The sequence below is a fragment of the Rhinoderma darwinii genome, chromosome 1 (genome assembly GCF_050947455.1).
Source record: "Rhinoderma darwinii isolate aRhiDar2 chromosome 1, aRhiDar2.hap1, whole genome shotgun sequence".
Lineage (NCBI taxonomy): Eukaryota > Metazoa > Chordata > Amphibia > Anura > Rhinodermatidae > Rhinoderma > Rhinoderma darwinii.
In genome coordinates, this window is record NC_134687.1 from 630,399,447 (window position 1) to 630,422,984 (window position 23,538).

The following is a 23,538-nucleotide window of genomic DNA, read 5'->3' on the forward strand; positions in this document are numbered from 1 at the left end:
GCACGGCTTATCTTAATTAGGCCTCATGCACACGACTATAGTGGTGTGCACGGCCGTGATCTGTGGCTCGGACGGCCGCGGAGTGTCACCCGCGGGCCATGCACATGGCCGCGTGCATTTATTTCTATGAGCCTGGACCACAAGATGCGGCCGTAATAAGACATGTCCGATCTTTTTGCGGTCCTGGCTCCTGGGCAATGCACGGACCATGGAAACCACGGTTGTGTGCATGGGCCCACTGAAATGAATGGGGCCGCAATTCACCCGCAGATTTGCGGGTGAATTGCGGCCGCAGAAATACATTTGCGTGCATGGGGCCTTAATGATGTATCACCTAATGTACTAATTGTCTTTGTGTAACATCTTAAATGTTGCACTTTTTTCTAAGTCATTAATTTGTAAACTTACCTGACGAAAGAGCCTGTGTGCTCTGAAAGCTTGCATTTATAATTTTTATGGTTAGCCAATAAAGGTATCAAACCTACAATACTTTTGTCTTTTTTTGACACAAAAGTATTTAACATTGCAAATAATAATATAAAACACAATTGCCCTTTTTCACTTATCACGTCATTTTTATTATTGAAAAAAAGAAATAAACCATACATATTTGGTATCGCCGCGTCCGTAACGGCCTGAACTATAAAAATATTATGTTATTTATCCCATGCTGTGAAGGCCATAAAACCCCCCGAAAAAAACACTGCCAGAATTGCTATTTTTTGGTCACTTTGCCTTCCAAAATGTGAAATAAAAAAAGTGATCAAAAAGTCGCATGTATCCAAAAATGATGCCTATAAAAACGTAACTGCGGTTGTGGAGGTCCGAGGGGAACATTTCTTCTGTTTCAAGCAGCGATTTATCAGGACCCTAAAATTAGGGAATCAGGAAGTGGATGACTCAAACATATTCGCTGGAAGCAAGGGTACCTGTATTATACCAGGACAACACTTTCCCAGCAAAATTCCCCAAACTGCAGAGTGTGTACCGAAATGGGGATAAGCAAGGACACAATTTATCAGTGTGACACAATGACTTTATTGTTTTTTACCCCATTATTATGCCACCTTACTATGCCCCTGATGTACTCTACCCAGCTTACATGTGCACCCACATTGTAAACAAAAATACCAGTAAGGCTGGATTCACACGAGCACATTACGTCCGTAATGGACGGAACATATTTCGGCCGCAAGTCCCGGACCGAACACACTGCAGGGAGCCGGGCTCCTAGCATCATAGTTATGTACGATGACAGGAGCCCCTGCCTCGCTGCAGGACAACTGTCCCGTACTGTAATCATGTTTTCAGTACTGGACAGTAGTTCCACGTAGAGGCAGGAACTCCTAGCGTCATACAAAACGATGATGCTAGGAGCCCGGCTCCCTGCAGTGTGTTTGGTCCGGGACTTGCGGCCGAAATACGTTCCGTCCATTACGGACGTAATGTGCTTGTGTGAATCCAGCCTAAAACGCCAAACAAAACTACTACCAAGCAAAATCCACGCTCCAAAAGCCAAATGTCGCTCCCTCCCTTCTGAACCCTACAGTGTGTCCAAACAGCAGTATACTTCCACATTTATGGCATCACCATACCCGGGAGAACTCTTTTAACAATTTTTGGGTTGTTTGTCTCCAGTGGCACAAGCTGGGCATGACAGATTTGCCACTGAAATGGCATATCTAGGAAAAAATGGAAATTTTTCTTTGCACCATCCGCAACGCATTCATTTATGGAAAAGACCTGAGGTGTGAAAATGCTCACTACACCCCTTAATAAATTCGGAGCTGTGATTGTGTGGTGACTCACTTCGGCACGCGCGATGGGAGCTAAAGCCCAGGCTCTCATTGGCCTGATAAATCAGCTGACCTCCCGACCTATCGTATTTAAGAGGTCTAATTTGTACAACTCAGAACACCCCTTGAAAAAGCAATCTACGCGAAACGCGCGTTGGGGTTTTTCTCCATACTTGGGAGCTGTTACAACTGAGGAGCCACATGGGTTAGTACTTGCTGGTCTTTTCCACTAAAAACTACTACTTTTTTGTCATGCTGTTACCGGGTTACCTGTATACTTAGACAACGTCCTAAATAGGTTATCCTTACTATTGGTTCTTTTTTGAATTAGTTACTAAACTGGTACTGAGTGGACTAAATTTACTTACTATTATAAATAAATCACTACCTCGGTATCCCCTATTACTGTTCACAGAGACGTACTATACTGAGAATTTTCAGAAAATATTTTGGACACAAGTGTTCCGTTAGCCTTATTACATTGTTCTAGGGACTTGTTTTAGAGCATACTTTTTGGTAACCTGTTTTGGGAAACTTTCCCGATGAATGTGACATATACAAACTGTATTAATTAAAGTAGCTTTGTGGCTCCACATTGTCTCCTACTTTGGAGATATGCAGTTATTGGGTTTGTAGTCTGTTTTTTAACCATGTATTTTTGTATTGTCCAATAAAATTTGTAATTTTCTATATTTTGTGCTTCTTACTTAAATAGTTCTGACTCCTTTTCTCGTGTATTTAGTACTTGAGGGGTGTGGTTTACACTATGGGGTCACTTCTCAGGGGTTTCTCTTTATTTTCTCACATCAGACCCCTGCAATTGTGAACAAATACGTTGTAAATCACCCAACTAGGCCTCATTTTCGCATTGAGCTCTTTCACTCCTGAGAATGGTCGAATGTCCAGGCAAAAGATTAGGGTCACATGTAGGATTTTTCTAAAACCGTGAAACACAGCATAATAATTAGAGAGCTGTGGCACAAGCTGGGCACCACATATTGGCATATCTATGGAAAAATTGCCATTTTCACTCTAATAAAAAGAAGGCCCCAAAATCCACTAGGTGCTCCTTTGCTTTAAATTCATTGTCCAGAAATAGATCTATGGTTAATTCGGATGGTCCTTCCTGATTCATGTTCTCCTCTTTTGATATTGAAACTTTTCTTGACTGTAAATAACCGTACAAATTTGTTGACATCTAGAAGGGTTTGATAGAGATCAAAATTTCTGGCTGGTACGAAATTGAAATCCTTTAGAAAGGACTTTAATGTGACTCGTGTTCAATATGAAAGCTGACAAATTGAGTACTGAATATTCATTTTTAGAAAATAAGTTCTCTTTATCCCCATGTAATGTGATGTTAGATTCTGTATTGTCTTTTCTCATGTGAGAAAAAAAAGGGTTTTCCATTCCTTCACATCTCTTCTCTCACTTTCAACACAATAAATGGGGGGGGGGGGGTATTGTCCTCCTGACACGGGTCTCAATGTTTTATGACTTTTTTCTCCTCTAACATTTTATACATCGGCTTCTTTTGAACATTCTTGGCATAATTGAAGGGAACTTGCCTCCTTGATTGTCATCCTGGTTAAATGTATTTTTCGTCACTCTTCGTATTGCTGGTGAATTACATCCTTCTGATCAAATGCTGGAGTGTAACGATCAGTTAGTGTGGTTATCTTTTTTGTCTCGGATACCTGCTGTTTTTTTACATATTGTATTCCTTCCATTTCCTATCAAGTCCCATATGGCTATATGTTATATTATACGTATGAAATAGCACATGAGCTGTTTTCAGCACCCCTCAGAATTACTTTCTTACATCTGCACAGTTAAGTTTACAGATTTGCTCTCCTTAAGCACCACGGTCGAGATAGCGAGATCAGTGAACAACTGAAACCGTTCTAGGGTTGTAAAGTGAGCGTATTTAAAGTCTGAATTTCAATAAACAGCATAACAACAGTATATACACCATAAGATACACATTATGTTTAATACATACCATATGGAAACAAGTTGTACATTTTGAGGAGCAATAAGATATTTTTTATGGCGTTACTGTTTTATGTGGCATTGATGGGGTTAATGTTTGTCCTACCTACAGGAAGTCACATGACATAAGGTGTAAGGTTATAAGGTGTGAACTTGTAGCTGGGAAACTAAGCTACGATTAAGAAACCAAGTGGTTTGAAATGCGCAAGCGTTTTCCCTGGATTATTATTTACACTGTTCTGTTTTGAGATGACCCGATAAATCGTTTAATTTTATTATCAAGAGTGCTGGATACAACGTTCCTTTCCATTTTGAACATTGCCTTCAATACCTGCTGCCGACACCGCCAATTTTTTTCCTCCCGTATCTACGAGCACCATCATAATGAACAACATGGCCTGGATGACAACGGATTAACGCTGTGGAAACGTGGTGACCGAACCCTTGCTAATATTTTTCATTATTATATATGGGAAATGTCAATTAGCAACTATTTTTTGTGTGGTATAACTATTTGTCTTACAAGCGGATACATTTAAATTTAGAAATATGCTAATTTTTGCAATTTTTCGCTAAACCTTGGTGTTTTTCACAATTAAATACTGAATGTATCGACCAAATTTTACCAGTAACAAAGTCCAATGTGGCACGAGAAAAACAATCTCAGAATCACTCGGATAGGTAAAAGCATTAGTTATTATCACTTAAAGTGAGATATGTCAGATTTTAAAAATAAGGCTCGGTCAGGAATGTCAAAAGTTTCTGCAGCGGGAAGGGGTTAAACAAATATATGTAGTACTCAGCATTTTGGGGCGGCATTAACCTTGCCAGATTTAGTCTAAGGTCGATCAGGGCCTAATTTGGTAAATGGGGATTTTCAAACCACCTCTCCCATATGGATTAAAAATTTGATATACAGTTCCTCTTCACATACACCCCCCGTTCCAATCTAATATAGTTGTTCATTTTAGATATAAAAACTTGAATTGTGGGAGGACTGGACTGTATCAAGTCGGCCGCAACATTTTTCCAGGCCTGGAAAAAGCAGCTATTAAATCCCCAATACTGTAAATTGGTCACTTTCCAGGTCTCCCAACAGACTATGCAAATAGATCTTTGGTTCTGCCCTAAGATCAACCAAATATACAGGTTTTAATAGTATACAGTATTTAATAGTGTCCCTTTCCAAAAGGGACCCATGGCTGTATACTCCCACAACATATGGAACACATGTGTATTATTCAAGTTACAACTGGGAGAGTTAGAGATTTTTCTAATTCCTAGTTTATGCATAAGGCAGGAAGTCGTAATAGATTTGATGTCAAGTATAACTGCAAAAGGTGTTGAGTCTCACAGGTAATCAAAAATAGATATTGGGATGCTCTCCTCAATCAATTGGCGTGGTGCTAGTAAGGTAGGGACGAGAATTCCACAATATTGGAAATATATAACCCCAGCACACACAGAGGTACGCAAAAGATCCAGATGCAAACAAATTTAAGTTTTATTGCAACAAAAGATGGTAAGGTTGAGGTGGAACGCGACTTGGTAAAGACGTTTCGGCCGAACCTCGGCCTTTGTCACGGTCGCTGTAAGACGATATCACTGGTATGGGTTGTCCGCCAGATATTCCCTATTCTCACAGGTAGACAGTGTAGGGGTCAGTTTTAATAACTCAGTCTACTGTTCGTGAAGGATACGAAGTCTTCTTCCTATTTAATTCTAGCCACCAAAGGAAACCAATGCAGAAATGCTGCGAGTAGTTGTTTATAAATGACAGAAATAACCCCCCTCACCTTTTCTGCCGCAGAGATTAAATTTAAAAAGGAATGCAAATTTGTGGACAGGGAGATAGTTCTAGATTGTGTATTAAAAGCATGTCTCAATTAAAAAAAAAAAACATAAAATAAGCTTTGTGGAAGATTATATTCGCTTTTAAGTTTGTCAAGGCGAAAAGTCTTCTAGTCTGAATATTGCAGGCACCTTAGGATTACGTCATGAAGGCGCATGTGCGGTAAAGCCATTGATTTGTAGCGACTCTTTCATTTTATCCCAGACCTTTGCCATTAACGTGAAAATGGGAAAGGAGTAGCCTTCCAAAGAGCCAGTTTCCAAAACAGAGAGAGGAGAGGTATGTCCTGTTACATGAGCTGTCAGCCACCCCACAGTTCCCAACCCAGTAATCTGGTCCCAACCCTTAAACTGCTGTTATTGTATGGACAGGAAACAGAGGCATGGATTTGGGAAAGCCGAACCACACGAATCCTCGTCTCTTTACAATGTTTGCAATTTAATCAAGCATACATCCTTTTTTATAGCAACGCCTGGAATATCCCTTTGATCTTGTAGAATACACTGGGGAATTGTGAAGCATATAAAAGAAGCTGAAGTCTGGCACCATTTTTATCTATTTATTGTATGCTTATAATACAGTGTTTATAGTCTATTTGATCTGAGGAAGGGATACAATTCTCGGAAAAGCATTATCTGTAGACGTATTATTTATCTTTAAAAAGTATTTTTGGATATACTCCATTTAATTTCCCGTTAAGATTGACGCCAAGTATTGATGTCACACAATAGACTGGTGTTTTTTGTATGAAGCATTCATCAAGATGAGGCTTGCAGAAAACATGTGCATGCTGCAAAAATATCTCCACTTAGATGTTTGGTCAATTTTCAGTTGCAGAAATGTCAGCTGCAAATCTGACGCATGTGAATATACCCTAACAACGTTCTCATCATTAGTACCAAATCTGCAGCACCTGACGTCTTTAAAGGCTATGCACACAGGTTTGGCTTTTATTTTTTTTAAATTTTTGTGATTAGAAACATTTTTTCAATTGACTATTACATCTTCGATGTATTGTATAAATATATATATATATATAAATATATATATATATATATTTATATGATCTTTTACTATCTGCAGAAGCCGTCCGTGAAATAAACGGATGGCTAGGATGAGAGTGGGACCAGCGTGTCTCTAACACATAGGAACACAATAAAATTGATCACATCTAAGTTGATGAGCTTAGTTGTGATCATAATTATGGTGATCCTGTGTGTTCGACACACACAGTACCCGTTTTCAGCCAAGATGTGGAAAAAAGGTGTGTACATTTTTCTTTTAATAGAGGTTTTAAGCTAATTTGTTAGTGTTTTTTGGTTCAATTCCATAACCTTTATCTTTTAATACCGTTTGAATGAAGATCAATCTTTGATATGTTCATATGTTTTTCACATTTAGAACATCAAAACGGCTTCTCCCCTGTGTGACTTCTCTGATGATCCCTAAGTTTTGCATTTAGTAATAAAACGTTTTCCACAATCTGAACATGAATATGGCTTCTCTCCTGTGTGACTTCTCTCATGTTTAGCAAGAGTGGATTTTTCTGTAAAACATTTCCCACATTCTAAACATGAATATGGTTTCTCTCCTGTGTGAATTCTTTTATGTTTAGCCAGATCGGATTTATCTATAAAGCACTTTCCACATTCTAAACAGGAGTATGGCTTCTCCCCTGTGTGACTTCTCACATGTCTAACAAGATTTGATTTATTTATAAAACATTTCCCACATTCTGAACATAAATAAGGCTTCTCTCCTGTGTGAATTCGCTCATGTGTAACAAGACTTGATTTATCATTAAAGCACCTCCCACATTCTGAACATGAATAGGGTTTCTCTCCTGTGTGAATTCTCCCATGTCTAACAAGACTTGATTTATTTCTAAGACTTTTCCCACATTCTAAACAGGAGTATAACTTCTTCCCTGTGTGAATTCTATGATGTGTAGTAAGACCTGAGCTTTTTGTAAACTGTTCACCACACTGAAACCTTTGACCCCAATTCTGACCTGTACTTGTGGTAACAATCTGTGATCGATCAGAAGGTCCTGAATGATTAGGGGAAATATATGACAGATCTGTACTCTGAAGTCCAGGATGTACATTATGGGTAATGAGGTTTTGTCCTGAAGAGTGCTGTGTGAAATCTTCATCTTCTACTTTATAATTTAGCAATAACATGAAGTTTTCCTCTGAGTTCTTAATGGGATTTTCTGTTGGGTAAAAAAAAAAAATGCATTTTATTATTTTTTCAAACCACAAAAGTACACCACAAAAGTTTTTTCAAACCACAAATCTTAGGGCCTGTTCACATCACCGTTCATTTCCGTTCCGGAGTTCCGTCGGAGGGTTCAGTCGGGTGAACCCCGCAACGGAAAGTGAAACTGACAGCACAGCTTCCGTTTCAGTCACCACTGATCTCAATGGTGACGGAAACATCGCTAATGCTTTCCGTTTGTCACCATTCCGGCTGGTTTCCGGTTTTCCGACGGAATGAATAGCGTAGGCAGCGGTTTACAGAGGCCAAGAAATGTTTGCAGGTTAAGAAAATTCCCTACTCTATGGTCTGCCCTGTGAAACTCAGGCTGGTGCACAACGGCTCTACAATATTCCTGGACAAGCTGGAAGACGTCTTTGCCTGGTTAGAACTTAATGGGATATAGTCCCCTTGCTCCTGAGGTATCATCTCTCTCTGTTTCAGGGATCAATACCATGTATATTGTTAGCAAAAATATTATCCTTACATATATATATATATATATATATATATATCTCAGTATATTCCACAAAGAAATTGAATCTATGGAACACGATGGAGTCTGTATAAGGAACACGTCTATGGAAGACACTGCCCCTGGAATGCAAGAGGAGAGTACACAATACATGTGCGATAAGTCGTGGGTAGTATTATAACCTGTCTTCTACAGGTGCACGCGGGGTGTGTATAAAACATTGATAAGTCGTGGGACAGGCGCACGCGGGGTGTGTATAAACACTGATAAGTCGTGGGACAGGTGCACGCGGGGTGTGTAACGCACTAAGTCGTGTGATAAGTCGTAGGTAATATGTTGGCCAGAACACGGTGAAACCGGTCACCAGAGGGTTGCAGACCAAAAGTTGTTATATAAATTACGTGAAGGATATAGAAGGTTAGAATGGATGGTTTACGGCCGATAATCAAATCATCAGGATCACCCGAAGAGAAGGGAAACAGTATGTGAGTAAAACGAAGAAATTGATGGAAGTTTGTGGGATGCATAGGGGAGGGCGGCTACAAGCCCGAGACTGGGCAAAAGGTATTCGAGAGAACAAAGGGAAGTTGGAAATAAGAAAGGCATTGTATTTTGTTATATGTATAATAAACCACAGGACCAGCCACCGCCCTATAATGGCGGCAGTCCCTCATGTTGGGTGTGTCCTCATTGTGGGCAGCAAAACCCCCCTCACAGCTGAGCAGTGTTTCCTGTGGGAGAGGCCGCCCCTCCACCCCCTGATGAGGTCACGCCTGGCCCAATCAAATCAGTATGAAATGATAGCCTTGTTAATTTTGTCATTTCCCTCAGTAAAGAGCTGACAGTAACAGTAACACATGCTGCAGTGTTTTCTTCTATTCTAGATTCCGTCCCAGGGGTGCAGGACGCTGTGCACTGGTGAAAAGACACGTCATCATAATATAGAGATAGTAGCCGACACATTGGACACTGTTACAGATTATGTGTTTGATGTTTTGAACGTAGATAATTCCTATACAATAGTGTGATGAATGATTGCAGATACGTACGTTATCTTGAGTTGTTGTACAGATGTGTGACTCTTGGAGGTTCATTGTATGGGAGAATTTTTGCCGGCATTGAAATTGTTAAGATTGTGAGAACAGAAGCTGTGAGGAGTGAGTGCGTGACCCCCTCCTGTAGAATGTGATGACTGATATCAATTGTGTGGAGGAGGGTGGCTGTGTGATATGTGCAGTGTGAAGTCTGAGAAGCAGACTGGTATAAGCTTTTATATAGAGTATGGACTGATGAGACAAGTGATTACAATATTGCACTGATTTTAGATCTATATTGTATGCTCTTATTTTCAACAGCAGTAATGTCTAAAAAAATATTCTTAGGGTTTTGTGTATGGGGTTAAAATCAGTTTATTCTTTTCTGTGTAAAGGAAAGTGTCTTATATTTGCGCATGCGCTGTTGTCCGTAACTTCACCAAGCGAGAATATTACAGACTACTGGATATGTCTGCAAAACGATAAAAGTTACGCTGCATATTTATGTGTTATGATGTGATAAGATTTAATGTTGGAATGTTTTGATGTTAATTCAAATGAATTAAAATACAGATATTGTGAGACACGGGGTCTTGAACATGTACAGTGAAGGAAATAAGTATTTGATCCCTTGCTGATTTTGTAAGTTTGCCCACTGTCAAAGACATGAACAGTCTAGAATTTTTAGGCTAGGTTAATTTTACGAGTGAGAGATAGATTATATAAAAAAAAAATAAAAAAATCACATAGTCAAAATTATATATATTTCTTTGCATTGTGCACAGAGAAATAAGTATTTGATCCCCTACCAACCATTAAGAGTTCAGCCTCCTCCAGACCAGTTACACTCTCCAAATCAACTTGGTGCCTGCATTAAAGACAGCTGTTTTAAATGGTGACCTGTATAAAAGACTCCTGTCCACAGACTCAATTAATCAGTCTGACTCTAACCTCTACAACATGGGCAAGACCAAAGAGCTTTCTAAGGATGTCAGGGACAAGATCATAGACCTGCACAAGGCTGGAATGGGCTACAAAACCATAAGTAAGACGCTGGGTGAGAAGGAGACAACTGTTGGTGCAATAGTAAGAAAATGGAAGACATACAAAATGACTGTCAATCGACAGCGATCTGGGGCTCCATGCAAAATCTCACCTTGTGGGGTATCCTTGATCCTGAGGAAGGTGAGAGCTCAGCCGAAAACTACACGGGGGGAACTTGTTAATGATCTCAAGGCAGCTGGGACCATAGTCACCAAGAAAACCATTGGTAACACATTACGCCGTAAAGGATTAAAATCCTGCAGTGCCCGCAAGGTCCCCCTGCTCAAGAAGCCACATGTACAATGTCGGAAGTTTGCAAATGAACATCTGGATGATTCTGAGAGTGATTGGGAGAAGGTGCTGTGGTCAGATAAGACTAAAATTGAGCTCTTTGGCATTAACTCAACTCGCCGTGTTTGGAGGAAGAGAAATGCTGCCTATGACCCAAAGAACACCGTCCCCACTGTCAAGCATGGAGGTGGAAACATTATGTTTTGGGGGTGTTTCTCTGCTAAGGGCACAGGACTACTTCACCGCATCAATGGGAGAATGGATGGAGCCATGTACCGTCAAATCCTGAGTGACAACCTCCTTCCCTCCACCAGGACATTAAAAATGGCTCGTGGCTGGGTCTTCCAGCACGACAATGGCCCGAAACATACAGCCAAAGCAACAAAGGAGTGGCTCAAAAAGAAGCACATTAAGGTCAAGGAGTGGCCTAGCCAGTCTCCAGACCTTAATCCCATCGAAAACTTATGGAGGGAGCTGAAGATCCGAGTTGCCAAGCGACAGCCTCGAAATCGTAATGATTTACAGATGATCTGCAAAGAGGAGTGGGCCAAAATTCCATCTAACATGTGTGCAAACCTCATCATCAACTACAAAAAATGTCTGACTGCTGTGCTTGCCAACAAGGGTTTTGCCACCAAGTATTAACTCTTGTTTGCCAAAGGGATCAAATACTTATTTCTCTGTGCACAATGCAAATAAATATATATAATTTTGACAATGTGATTTTCTTTTTCTTTTTTTTTAATATAATCTATCTCTCACTGGTAAAATTAACCTAGCCTAAAAATTCTAGAATGTTCATGTCTTTGACAGTGGGCAAACTTACAAAATCAGCAAGGGATCAAATACTTATTTCCTTCACTGCATGTGCCCCCACTGTTCCCTATTTTTATATACAGTTTATTGGTTTGCAGTAATTAATATTAGCAGATATATTATTTTCTGTTTTATAGAATAACTAATTACAATTGTTTTGTTTTTACACATGAGGCGCGTGCTATAGTGCTGCCTAAATGTTATTTTGGAAAATGTGAGATGTTTTACAGGTAAAATTTATTTTTGTCAGGAGAAAGTCATTTTTGTTCCAGGCTGTTGTGTATTACAGGGGGTTAAACTAGTGCCCCCCAGATAGAGTGCCCAACCTTATTGTGTTGAGATGTAGTTTTGGACTCTGCTACATTACTTTCGCAGAGTCCAAAAAGGGGGGAATGATGAAGGGACTGATCAGGGAATGGTGAAGGGACTGATCAGGTACAATTTTGGTTTGTTTTGAATTAATTAATTTGGTTCCAGGAGATCTACAAAATGTGTAAGAGACCATCCCCCTCCAGCAATTTTACACAAGAGGCCGAGGTCACTCACAGATGAGTCTTTACAGATTTAGTAGGGAAGGAGGTGAAAATTATCTGAACATTGTTAATTTTATGTAAAGATTTTAGTAATTTTTATTTGTTTTTGTATTAATCAAGTATTTACAGAACATGATACAAGTGATATTCTCAAAGTGTTCTGGATTATCAGATGAGTGTGGAGAAGTGTATAACATTTGTTTTTATTTTAGAGAATGAAGATGCCACCCCTTTGAAATGTTCTATCTATATGTGACATGGGTTTTTAATGTAAATTTGTAATGTAGAAATACTTCATCATATACAGTATTTACAAGACAGGACACGAGGCACCAGGTAAATTATCCAGAAACCACTCTCACCTTCTTGTTCATCTCAAGGAGCAGAGCTGGAGGTGCTCGCTGAGGCTGTAACCTGGCAGAAAGGTAAGACGGCCGACATTTACACTGACTCTAGGTACGCTTTCGGCATTGCCCACAATTATGGGCCCATCGGTAGTAGGAACTTTATTGGATCATCGGGTAAGCCAATTGAGAGCGTAAGAGCTGACAGATCTGACAACAAGAGTATGTGCAGCCAGGTGTCAGTAAATTGGCTTGTCCCTGGATACAATAATGCCACCACTGGTTTGTAGCAGCCTGCATGATGTGCGCACGGCATGACATAGATAAAACAGCAAAGGTACCTGTGAAAAGTGCAGCCCGGCCAGATTACCCGTCCCAGCGACTGCAGAACATACAACTACCCGAGGTAGAAGTGTATGACATTGTGCTCGTATGTGTAGACCTGTTCTCAGGGGGGCCTGAAGCCCGGCCGGTATCTTCCCCACTGCAGACGTTGTGTGTAGTGACAGGGGAACAGTGCTTATCCCAAGTATTGAACTGGTGTTTGTACAATGATAAGATGTCAGCAGTTCTCCAGATGTTGTCCCAAAGTTAGTTTGTTTAACCCCTTAATGACCGCCGATTAGCCTTTTCACAGCGGTCATTAATGGGCTTTATTCTACAGCGCCGCCATTCCACGGCGCTGCATTAGAATAAAGTAAACAGAGCAGGGAGCCGTGAAATCTCCCTGCTCTTAGCTGCTAGAGGCAGCTGAGGGCTGGGGGCGTCCCTGCTCTGCCGGTTGAGATCGATATTCGTATCGATCTCACCCGTTTAACCCCTCAGATGAGGTGCACAATAGCGTGCACCGCATCCGAGTGGTTTTGGAGAGAGGGAGGGAGCTCCCTCTCATCTCACCGACACCCGGCGATAAGATCGCTGAGTGTCTGTGTCTCCGATGGCAGCCGGGGGCCTAATAAAGGCCCCCAGGTCTGCCTGTAATGAATGCCTGCTAGGTCATGCAGGAGGCATGACCTAGCAGATGCCTGTCCGTTTTAAACGGACAGGCAGTAATACACTGCAATACAAAAATATTGCAGTGTATTATAAATGCGATCGGATGATCGCATATGAAAGTCCCCTAGTAGAACAACTAAAAAAAAAAAAGTTGAATAAAGTTAATTAAAAAAAATGTGAAAAAAAAAATTATGAAAAACCCACTTTTTCCCCTTACAAACTGATTTATTATTAAAAAAAAAACACAATAAAGCAAAAAGGTTACGCATATTTCGTATCGCCGCATCCGTAATGACCCCGACTATAAAGCTGTTACATTATTTAACCTGCACGGTGAACGCTGTTTAAAATAAAAGAAAAAACAATGGAAAAATTGCTGTTTTCTGCTAATCCTGACTTAAAAAAAATGTGATAAAAAGTGATAAAAAAGTCGCATCTACTCTCAAATGTACCAATAAAAACTACAAGTCGTCCCGCAAAAAACAAGCCCTCATACAACTGCATAGGAGGAACAATAAAATAGTTATAGCTCTTCGAATGTGACGATGGAAAAACTTAAAAAATGGCTTGGTCATTAGGGCCCAGAATGCAAGCAGGGGGAAGGGGTTAATAACGATATTCAAAAAGTGTTGTGGGAATATTAAATACTGAGGTTAAGTTTTATGTAAAGTTCTGGACCAGCCTTAGCATTGGACTATTGGAGGCATGCGTCAGTATTATGTTTGTGTAGATGATAACTCCTTGGTGCAAGTAGATTCCCATTAAAAAATATTTTTGTTGTGAAAGGAAAATTTTAGAGCAGAGAATTCTGTGCAGTGTATGTATATATATATATATATATATATATATATATATATATATATATATATATATAAAGAGAAGGAGAATCAGTTTGTATATATCAGTTTTAGTTATTGCTCAATGTGAACGTTTAATGTAAAGATGTTATTTGTTAATGTTTTTCTTCAAATTAATTATCTGATTAAGATTAATTACTGATTATGCGATGAAAAGATTGTTCTCCACAGGAAAAGTCCAACTGGGAGCGGAAGGCGTGAGAACCAGATTCTAACAGAATGTGGACGGATAAAGGAAGGTAAACCGGTAGCACCCAAGGCACTCTTGATGGCACTTGCATTGATGGTGTATGACCTCACATATGCCCCAAGACTGCAAGGATCGATGTGGTAAGATCTAATTGGTATGTCCCAGGCTTTACAGCGGAGGCTGGTAAATTCTGTTAGAGCTGTTTGATTTGCCTACAGAACAGTCCTGGCAGACCGGTGCCAACCTTATCATACCCTTCTCCCACGAAGAGAACAGACCATGAGAGGCCTTCCCAGGTAAAACGAACCAGAGTAGGGGGAGAAAAATTGGTTTGAGACACTTGTCAGATAAACATGTGGAATCCGTGTATATTTCTGTGAATAGGAGCTGTTCCAGTTAATCAGCTGAGATCAAGGTACAAATCCTGCTGAAAAGTGTAACACCAAGTGCAAATACAATGTACCCAGTAATTACACATATTCTAGGTGCCCTGTCCAGTGGAACAGAGAAGTTTTTCTTACATAAAGGTGTTTGTTTGCTGTAGTTTAAGGGCCTGTCATTATTACTGTATGTACTTAGAACAACTTTTATAGTGTATCACCAGATTAGCATTTATTTTAACAATTGACAAGGGTTGGGGGTCCCCAGCAAGTGCCAGTAAACATGAACTAGAAGACTTTAAATATGATGAACTCCATCACTGAGATGCGGCAGGCGCAGCCTGAGCCAGTACAACGCGTTTGTCATGAACTGATGGCAGTGTCACAATTCTAAGCAGCCGTGCAGACAAGTAACTTGCTAGAGGAAGAGGACAGATGCGGAGGGTTTGTGGTAGTCACAATAAAACTCCACTATTCCGTCTACGTGGGAACTCACCCCAGGCTCACAGCATGAGGTGATATGTACAGCCTGGTGAAGTATACTAAGAGACAGTGTCTGACAGACGAGAAGGACCAAACCAAGTCCTGATGACATCAGCAAAGATCAAAGTAAAGACCAAAGACCTGAGTGAATCCGTCAGCAGTATCAAGTGTTTTAATAAGTAAGTGACCAGGAGGAGGATAATAATAAATCCCCCACTGGACACCACTGTACAGTCTGACTCCACAATTGTGTGGGTTACCCTGAGGGCGACAGTCCGTGAAGAGCAGAAGACAGAAGAAGAAGAGGACGATGATGTACAGGACTTGCAATGAACTGATGGGACCCGAAACCTGAGGGTGATGGCATGAGATTGGTGATAGCATTATATTATTAATTGAGGCCCTATTGTTTATATTGTCTGAGGTTTATAATTATAATGCGTGTAAATATGCCACGGTACTGCAAATTATGATCTGAGGAGTTTTATGTGGAGGTGTGAGGTGAAGGTCACTGGTTGTTGTCACTCATATGAAAGAAGTACATAGCAGCAATGAGAGCCTGGAGGTTATGTTACCCGGGTGTCTTTAGGTTTGGGGAAGATGCTGCCCATGACCTATTATATCTGCAGGGGTAAAAGTTCCATTAGGGCAGTAAGGGACAGTTTGACAATTATTATCGTTAATAAAAATGTAGACTGGATTAATTATTATATTGCAACCAGCAGCGGTTTGTAAATTATACCCGAGATGCTTTACACGGGTTAGCCGACCAACTAGGGCCCACCTCAGGTGTGCCCACTATGTTTACACAAATAGACGAGGTGACACCGACAGTCCCTTTAAAGACAACCATCCTGTATCCTGAGGAGAATAGGGAAAGTTAGGACCACTCCGAAACCTTGGAAGTCCAGGTACAAAGGGGGGTCACTCATAAGGAGTAGCTCGTCTCAAGCTGGTGAAGAAATCCAAAACCCCTACCCGCCTGGTTCGAGTGGTCAGTAGTAGGTTGCTAGGCAAGACTCAGGGATAGAGTAATAATATTTTTAGGGGGGACTGCCAGGGATCATTACCATGTATATTGTTTGCAAAAATATTATCCTTACATATATATATAGATCAGTATATTCCACAAAGAAATTGAATCTATGGAACACGATGGAGTCTGTATAGGGAACACTCCTATGGAAGAAACTGCCCCTGGAATGCAAGAGGAGTGTACAGATGAACTTACAGCTGAATAGAGCCAATGGGGCTTAAGCACATCCCACCTTCCTACAGAGAAGATTTTTTGTAACGCTTTGTTCAATAAAAAGTTAGTTGTCCTTCCTGCTTCACTGAGGGAGGATCTGTACCAACACTATTCTGCCTGGTATATTTCTTCCATGCATGCACTCAGTTTCCAATTTACAGAGGTGGCTATTCAGTGTGGAATAACAGGGAGAAGGAAGTTACCCTGACACCTGTACTAGAATGCACTATGGCTAGGGGTCCTTTCTCATGCTTTAGGACATATCCCTTGGGTATGCCCATATCTTCACCTCTTCGTTGTGTGTGTGATTATTATTACTATTACTATTTTTCCTTCGGTCATAAGTAGTACTTAAATACAAAAATATAGGAAAAAATATTGGAGAGTGGCTGTACTGAAGTTTGGTTAAAACAAATTATCACATAGATAGAGTTCTATCCACATGTGTGAGGAGAGCCAAGCACCAAACTCCCCTCCGGTCCACGGTCCCTTTAAATATCAATACCCTGGTCTCTCCCCCAATGATAGAACCAGCAGAATCGTCAACCGAAAAAAAAAATAGTGACCAATATACTTTTTTTATACTTGTATTTTATCAAACCACTTAAAGGGGTTTCCCAATTATATAGATATGTCAAACACAGGATATCTTCAGAACGGGGTCAACTCGCTGAGCTTCGCTGTTTGCGTAACTCCCATAGAAGTGAATAGCAGTTGCGGAAGCAACGTAGCATGCGAGCTATGCGGTTTCCATAACTACTACTCAGTTCTATGGGAGTTACGGAAATGGCGTAGCTCAGCGAGTTACGCTGTTTTCATAACTCCCGACCATGTAATCAGTAAGTGGATGGGAGGCAGCGTGAGCACAAAAAGTTAGAACGGGGTTTAGGGGACCCCATTCTAGAGATAAGTGCGGGTCCCAGAGGTGGGACCCACATCTATCTGACATTTATGACATATCCTGTGGATATGTCAAATGTCTCTGATGGGAAAACCCCTTTAATTCGGTTGACGATTCTGCTGGTTCTATCATTGGGTGAGAGAAAAGTTTTTTTCCTATATTTTTGTATTGTCTCACACAGAACCTAATAACGAGGGACTCCAGCAATGGAAAAAAAAGGATTTATTATACTGTGGATTATTTGTGGGTGGTAATGTGTTGCACCGAGTCGAAAAATCTTTTTTTAGGAACATTTCCCTACCAAATTGTGACATTCTGCTCTCCTTTCATTTTTTCTTGTTTATTTTATTGCACATTATAGAACTAGGGAACCCTCAGCCTTCTCTGCAAAACAACGCGAGCATACCCTATTGTTAACTGAACTGACTAGGAAAAAACACATTATATTCCCAGCAAAGGATTTTTGACCAGGGGGGACAAATATGGTCTTATGCTAGTATACCTAGCTAGCATACCTAGCCAGGGATGATATGACTCCAAACCCCATTGTGGAGGTGACCTCCTGCACTGGTGTGTTAGTGACCTTATAACTATTAACCAAATATTTGCCCAATTTTATTCAGATTAATATTTTTCTAAGGTGACGTACACTTTATCCAATCTGGAAGAATACTTAGACACTATTGCAGCTATTAGATCCTTTCCGAACAGGAAAACTTGAGATCTGGGTGGCCAGTCCATTTAGTAGTATAAAATCCACGTGGAGTTGATAGCTCATCTCCACTGACTTTCTCACTCTCTGTTTAACAAGGTAACCATCTCGCTTCTATAAGAGAGGCTCAAATAGTTCTAATCCCCAAACCCCGTAAAGACCCTCAAGACTATGGCTCCTATCGGCCTATTTCGCTTCTCAATTGCGATATTAAAATCCAGGCTAAAATTGATCAATGGGATTCAGATGTGGGGCGTTTCCTGGACATGGACCCAAAATGTCAATGTTTTGTTCCCCGATCCACTTAGTTATCACTTTTGCCTTGTGAAATGGTGCTGCATCATGCTGGAAAAAAGCATTGTCCATCACCAAATTGCTCCTGGATTGTTGGGAGAAGTTGCATTGGAGGATGTTTAGAGACCTTTATTCACGGGTTCTTAGGAAAAATTGTGAGTAAGCCCACTGACTTGGATGAAATGCAAGCACACGGATGAATGGTCTCAGGATGCTTTACTGTTGGCATGACACAGGACTCATGGTAGCGCTAACATTTTCTTCTCCGGACAATTATTCTACCAGATGTCCCAAACAGTCTGAAGGGGGCTTCATCAGAGAAAATAACTTTACCCCGTTTTTATGCAGTCCAATCCCTGTACTTCCTGAAGAATATCAGTCTGTCCTTGATGTTTTCCTTGGAGAGAAGTGGCTTCTTTGCTGCCCTTCTGGACACCAGGCCAGCCACCAAAAGCCTTCGCATCACTGCGCTTGCATATGCACTGACAACTACCTGCTGCCATTCAGAAGCAATCTCTGCACTGGTGTTGAAGCAATGCAATAGAAGAAATCTCTTTAGAAGAAGGTCCTGGCACCTGCTGGACATTCTTGGGCGTCCTGATGCCTTTTTCACAGCAATTAAAACTCTCTCCTTGAAGTTCTTGACGAACCGATAAATGGTTGATTTAGGGACAATCTTACTAGCAGCAATGTCCTTGCCTGCAAAGCCCTTTTGATGGAAAGCAAGGATGATTGCATGTGTTTCCTTTGAAGTAACCATGGTTAACAGATGAAGACAATGATTTCAAGCACCATCCCCTTTTGAAGCAACCAGTCTGCTCTTATAATTCAATCAGCATGACAGAATTATATCAGCTGCCTTGTCCTCATTAACACTTTCTCCTGATCTAACGAGAAACTGAAATGATGTTAGCAGGTCATTCTGTGGCAGGGCTGAAATGCAGTGGACATGGGGTTTTTGTGATTAAGTTAATTTTCATGGCAAGGAATGACATTGCAATTCATCTGATCACTCTTCATAACAATCTAGAGTTAATGCAAATTGGCACTATAAAAACTGAAGCAGCAAACTATGTGAAAACCAAAATTTGTGTCAGGACTGTAGACAGGTATGCCAGTTGACCCCTTCCCTTTTTGCATTGGCTATTGAACCCCTTGATCAAAGAAGCTCGCCCGACATAAAAGTCTTTGTGTTGGGGTGGAGGGAGGCGTGTGTCTCTCTTTATGCTGAGGATACGCTTATGTTTCTCAATGATCCAGGTCCGTCTCTGCGGGCAATGTTGACTCTATTTGACACGTTTGCCTCCTTTTCCAGATTACGGGTGAATTGGTCGACATCATTGGTAATGGCGGTAGATGGTACGGCTAGAGATGTTGGCTTCCCTCTCCTCTGCAATGGGCAGATAAAATGTCATACTATGAAGTTGTGATTAGTTCTAATGCTCATCGTTTTATACCTGACAATATTGCTCCCCAGTTACAACGCCTTAGAGCGGACTTTGATAGATGGGATAATAGGACTGGAGTTTTTGTAAAATATAAATTTTACTGTTATAATTTCTAAAACTATGTTTACACAATACTTGAACAAACTTACAACTTGTATTTAAAAAAATAGGTTGTTACTTTTTTTCTCCCCTTGTCACTGAAACATGTGATCACTTTTTCTCCTGACACGTTTCCTTGTGGCCCAAATTCACCAAGGGAGATTTAGCCATGCAGCCCTAGAAGGCTACTTATTCCGCTGGAGCTAGAGTTGCTGTTTTAGCGGCCTTGCAGTGGCATTCATAGCACATGTTTTGCCCGTACTGACTCTCCCATTTTACTCTACCATAGATAAGGATATTAGGTTCTTTATTTGGGCAGGAGGTGCTCCCCGAATTACTCTTGGTACACTACAACTACCCACTGAGCAAGGTGGTCTGGCCCTTCCATATCTCTATCTTTATTTGATGGCCAGTCAACTGGTTTATGTTTGCTGGTGGTTTACTCAGACACTTTAATCCTTGTACAGATCTCGAGGCATCACTCTTGGGCTCCTACAAGGCCCTAGTTAACTCCTTGTATAGACAGGCCCCCCCAGGTCACTAACTCACAATCCTGATGCAGACTACCCTGAAGGTTACGGTTACTTTTCCGGTCCGAAGAGGTGACCTGGTCCCCTAGGACACCACTTTGGTAGAACCCGTGTGGCACAGGACACATTGGTTAAGCCCATACTTTATACACAATTATTACGTGTCTCATTTAATAAGTTTGATAGGGCTCTGGACTGCTGGTCCCAAGCTCTTCCCTCCATATCTTCTAATGATCAAAAGGAGATATTAGGTTCTATAACTGGTCCTTTAAACTTGGCAAGAGACCGTCTCATCCAGATTACATTTTTCCATCATATATATTACACTCCTAAGTTGTTTAACATGGAAAAAGTAGATTCACCTATGTGTCTACGTTGCCACAGAGCAGATGGTTCCTTTTTGCATATGTTTTAGGAATGTCCAGTTATTTTTAGTAGTGATCTGTAAAAGTCTGAACTATTACAATATAGCGGTATTTACCCTACTCGGTGAACGCCGTAAAAAAAAATAAAGAGTTTAAACGCCCAAATTGCTGTTATTTGGTCACCTTAACTTAAAAAAATAGAATAAAAAGTCGCACGTACCTCAAACTGGTACCAATAAAAACTACAGCTCTCCCCGCAAAAAATATCCCTCACATTACTCAATCAACTTAAAAATAAAAAAAAGTGATGGCTCCTAGAATATGGTGACAGAAAACATTTTTTTTTAACAAATAGTTTATTTCTAAAAGTTAAAAAAAAACAAAAAACATAAATTTGGTATCACCGTAATTGTATCAACCCACAGAATAAAGTGAACATGTAGTTTTTACGTGCACAATGAACGTCGTTAAAAACAAAACACACCAAAAGATGGTGCCATGAAAAACTACATCTTGTCCCGCAAAAAACAAGTCCTCATATGGACAGGTTGTTGGGAAAAAATAAGAAAAGTTGTGTGGGGGGGCGGGACTAAAATAAAAAAATTAAAATTGGCCGTGTACTTGAGGGGTTAATAATAAGTTTGTTTATGCTATGAGACTACCGATTTGTATACTGGTCCTCCTATTCCTCCACTATGTACTTATTATGGACTGCATTTCTCATGTCTTTTTCTTGCATTTCTTTGTTTGGGTCACTAAATTGATATATGCATAACTGAATCCTTATATTTTTGTTAATACTTGACCTTTTACAATTTAATACTCTTGAGATACTTATTGTGAATGATATTTATGATGTGCATCTTTTGTACCTGGACAATTTTCTTGAGGTCTTAATAAGATTTGCCTTTAAAAAAAACCAAAAAAAAACACTTGGAATTACTTATCCAGTTGAGACTTCCATGCACTTCAATATGGGAAGAGCTGGTGGACTCTAAAGGAAAACAACGAGTTATAAACTAGTGACATTGCGTGCCGGAGGCAGAAAGAAGACAAACATTTTATCAAATGTCGACAAGAATTGATGAAGATTGGCAGAGCGTGTGGTTGTAGAATAGAAGTGTTGTAGCTGAAGGAATTCAAAGGTTGAAACAGCCAAAACTCTCATTGTTGCTCTGATTCACTCTCGTCTTGACTACTGTAACTCATTACTAGTCGGTCTTCCCCTCACTAAACTCTCCCCTCTCCAATCTATCCTTAATGCAGCAGCCAGGCTCATCTTTCTAACCAACCGCTACACCAACGCCTCTACCCTGTGCCAGTCACTGCACTGGTTGCCCATTCCCTTCAGAATAAAATTCAAACTTATTACTCTTACCCACAAAGCTCTCCACAGTGCTGCACCTCCTTACATCTCCTCCCTCATCTCTGTCTACTAGCCTACTCGCGCTTTACATTCTGCCAACGACCTTAGATTAAAGTCCTCTATAATCCAAACCTCCCACTCCTGTCTCCAAGATTTTCTTGTGCTGCACCAGTTCTCTGGAATGTGCTACCACAGACAAATCAGATTAATTCCCCAATATCCACAGTTTTAAACGTGCCCTGAAAACGCATCTTTTTAGACAGGCCTATAACATTCCCTAAACAGACTCCTTTCCATGGCCCCCCTTTTACATTAGTCATCAGAATAAGATTCCGTAACACTCCTCTTCATGTCCGTCTTACACGGATACTGGCTGGTGACCGGCTCATGCAGCTTTATGTGTACCACCCCATGTGTATAAAAATGGCCGGACCATTGTACAGAACAAACTGTTACACTTTGTGTCTCCCTTATTTCCTCATAGATTGTAAGCTCTTGCGAGCAGGGTCCTCACTCCTCTTCTTTGAATTGTAAATTAACTTTGTCACTATGTAATGTCTGATATTGTTTGTTTCATGTTCCCTCTAAATTGTAAAGTGCTGCGTAATATGTTGGCGCTATATAAATAAAGATTATTATTGTTATTATTAACCCCTTAATGACCAGCCTATTTTGGACCTTAATGACCAAGCTATTTTTTACGTTTTTCAATCGTCGCATTCCAAGAGCTATAACTCTTTTATTTTTGCATCGACATAGCTGTATAAGGTCTTGTTTTTTGCGGGACAAGTTGTGTTTTTTAATAGCACCATTTTTAGGTACATATTATTTATTGATTAACTTTTATTAACTTTTTTTTGGGGGGGGGGAATAGAAAAAAATCTGAAATTTCGCCACTCTTTTTGCGTCCTATATCTACGCCGTTTACCGTGTGATATAAATAACACAATAACTTTATTCAGCGGGTTGTTACGATTGCAACGATACCAAATTTGTATAGTTTTTGTATGTTTTACTACTTTTACACAGTAAAAAGGCTTTTTTTTCAAAATTATTTGTTTTTGTGTCTCCATATTTGAAGAGCCGTAATGTTTTTATTTTTTCGCCGATGTGGTTGTATGAGGGCTTTTTTTTTGCGGGACGACTTGTAGTTTTTATTGGTACCATTTTGGAGTAGATGCGACTTTTTGATCACTTTTTATCACATTTTTTGAAAGTCAGTATTCACAGAA

The 23,538-nt window shown here is 40.3% G+C and overlaps 1 protein-coding gene across 2 annotated transcripts in view; it reads right to left on the bottom strand.

Annotated features, from left to right (window-relative positions):
* Nucleotides 1–3,219: 3,219 nt before the first annotated feature.
* LOC142665235 (uncharacterized) overlaps nt 3,220–23,538 on the bottom strand; it is a 55,892-nt gene continuing 35,573 nt past the window's right edge. For both annotated transcript variants that reach the window (XM_075844974.1, XM_075844898.1), the window contains exon 8: nt 3,220–7,855. In XM_075844974.1, the coding sequence (XP_075701089.1) occupies nt 7,086–7,855 (770 nt within the window). In that variant the 3' untranslated portion in view covers nt 3,220–7,085. The remainder of the gene's footprint in view (nt 7,856–23,538) is intronic.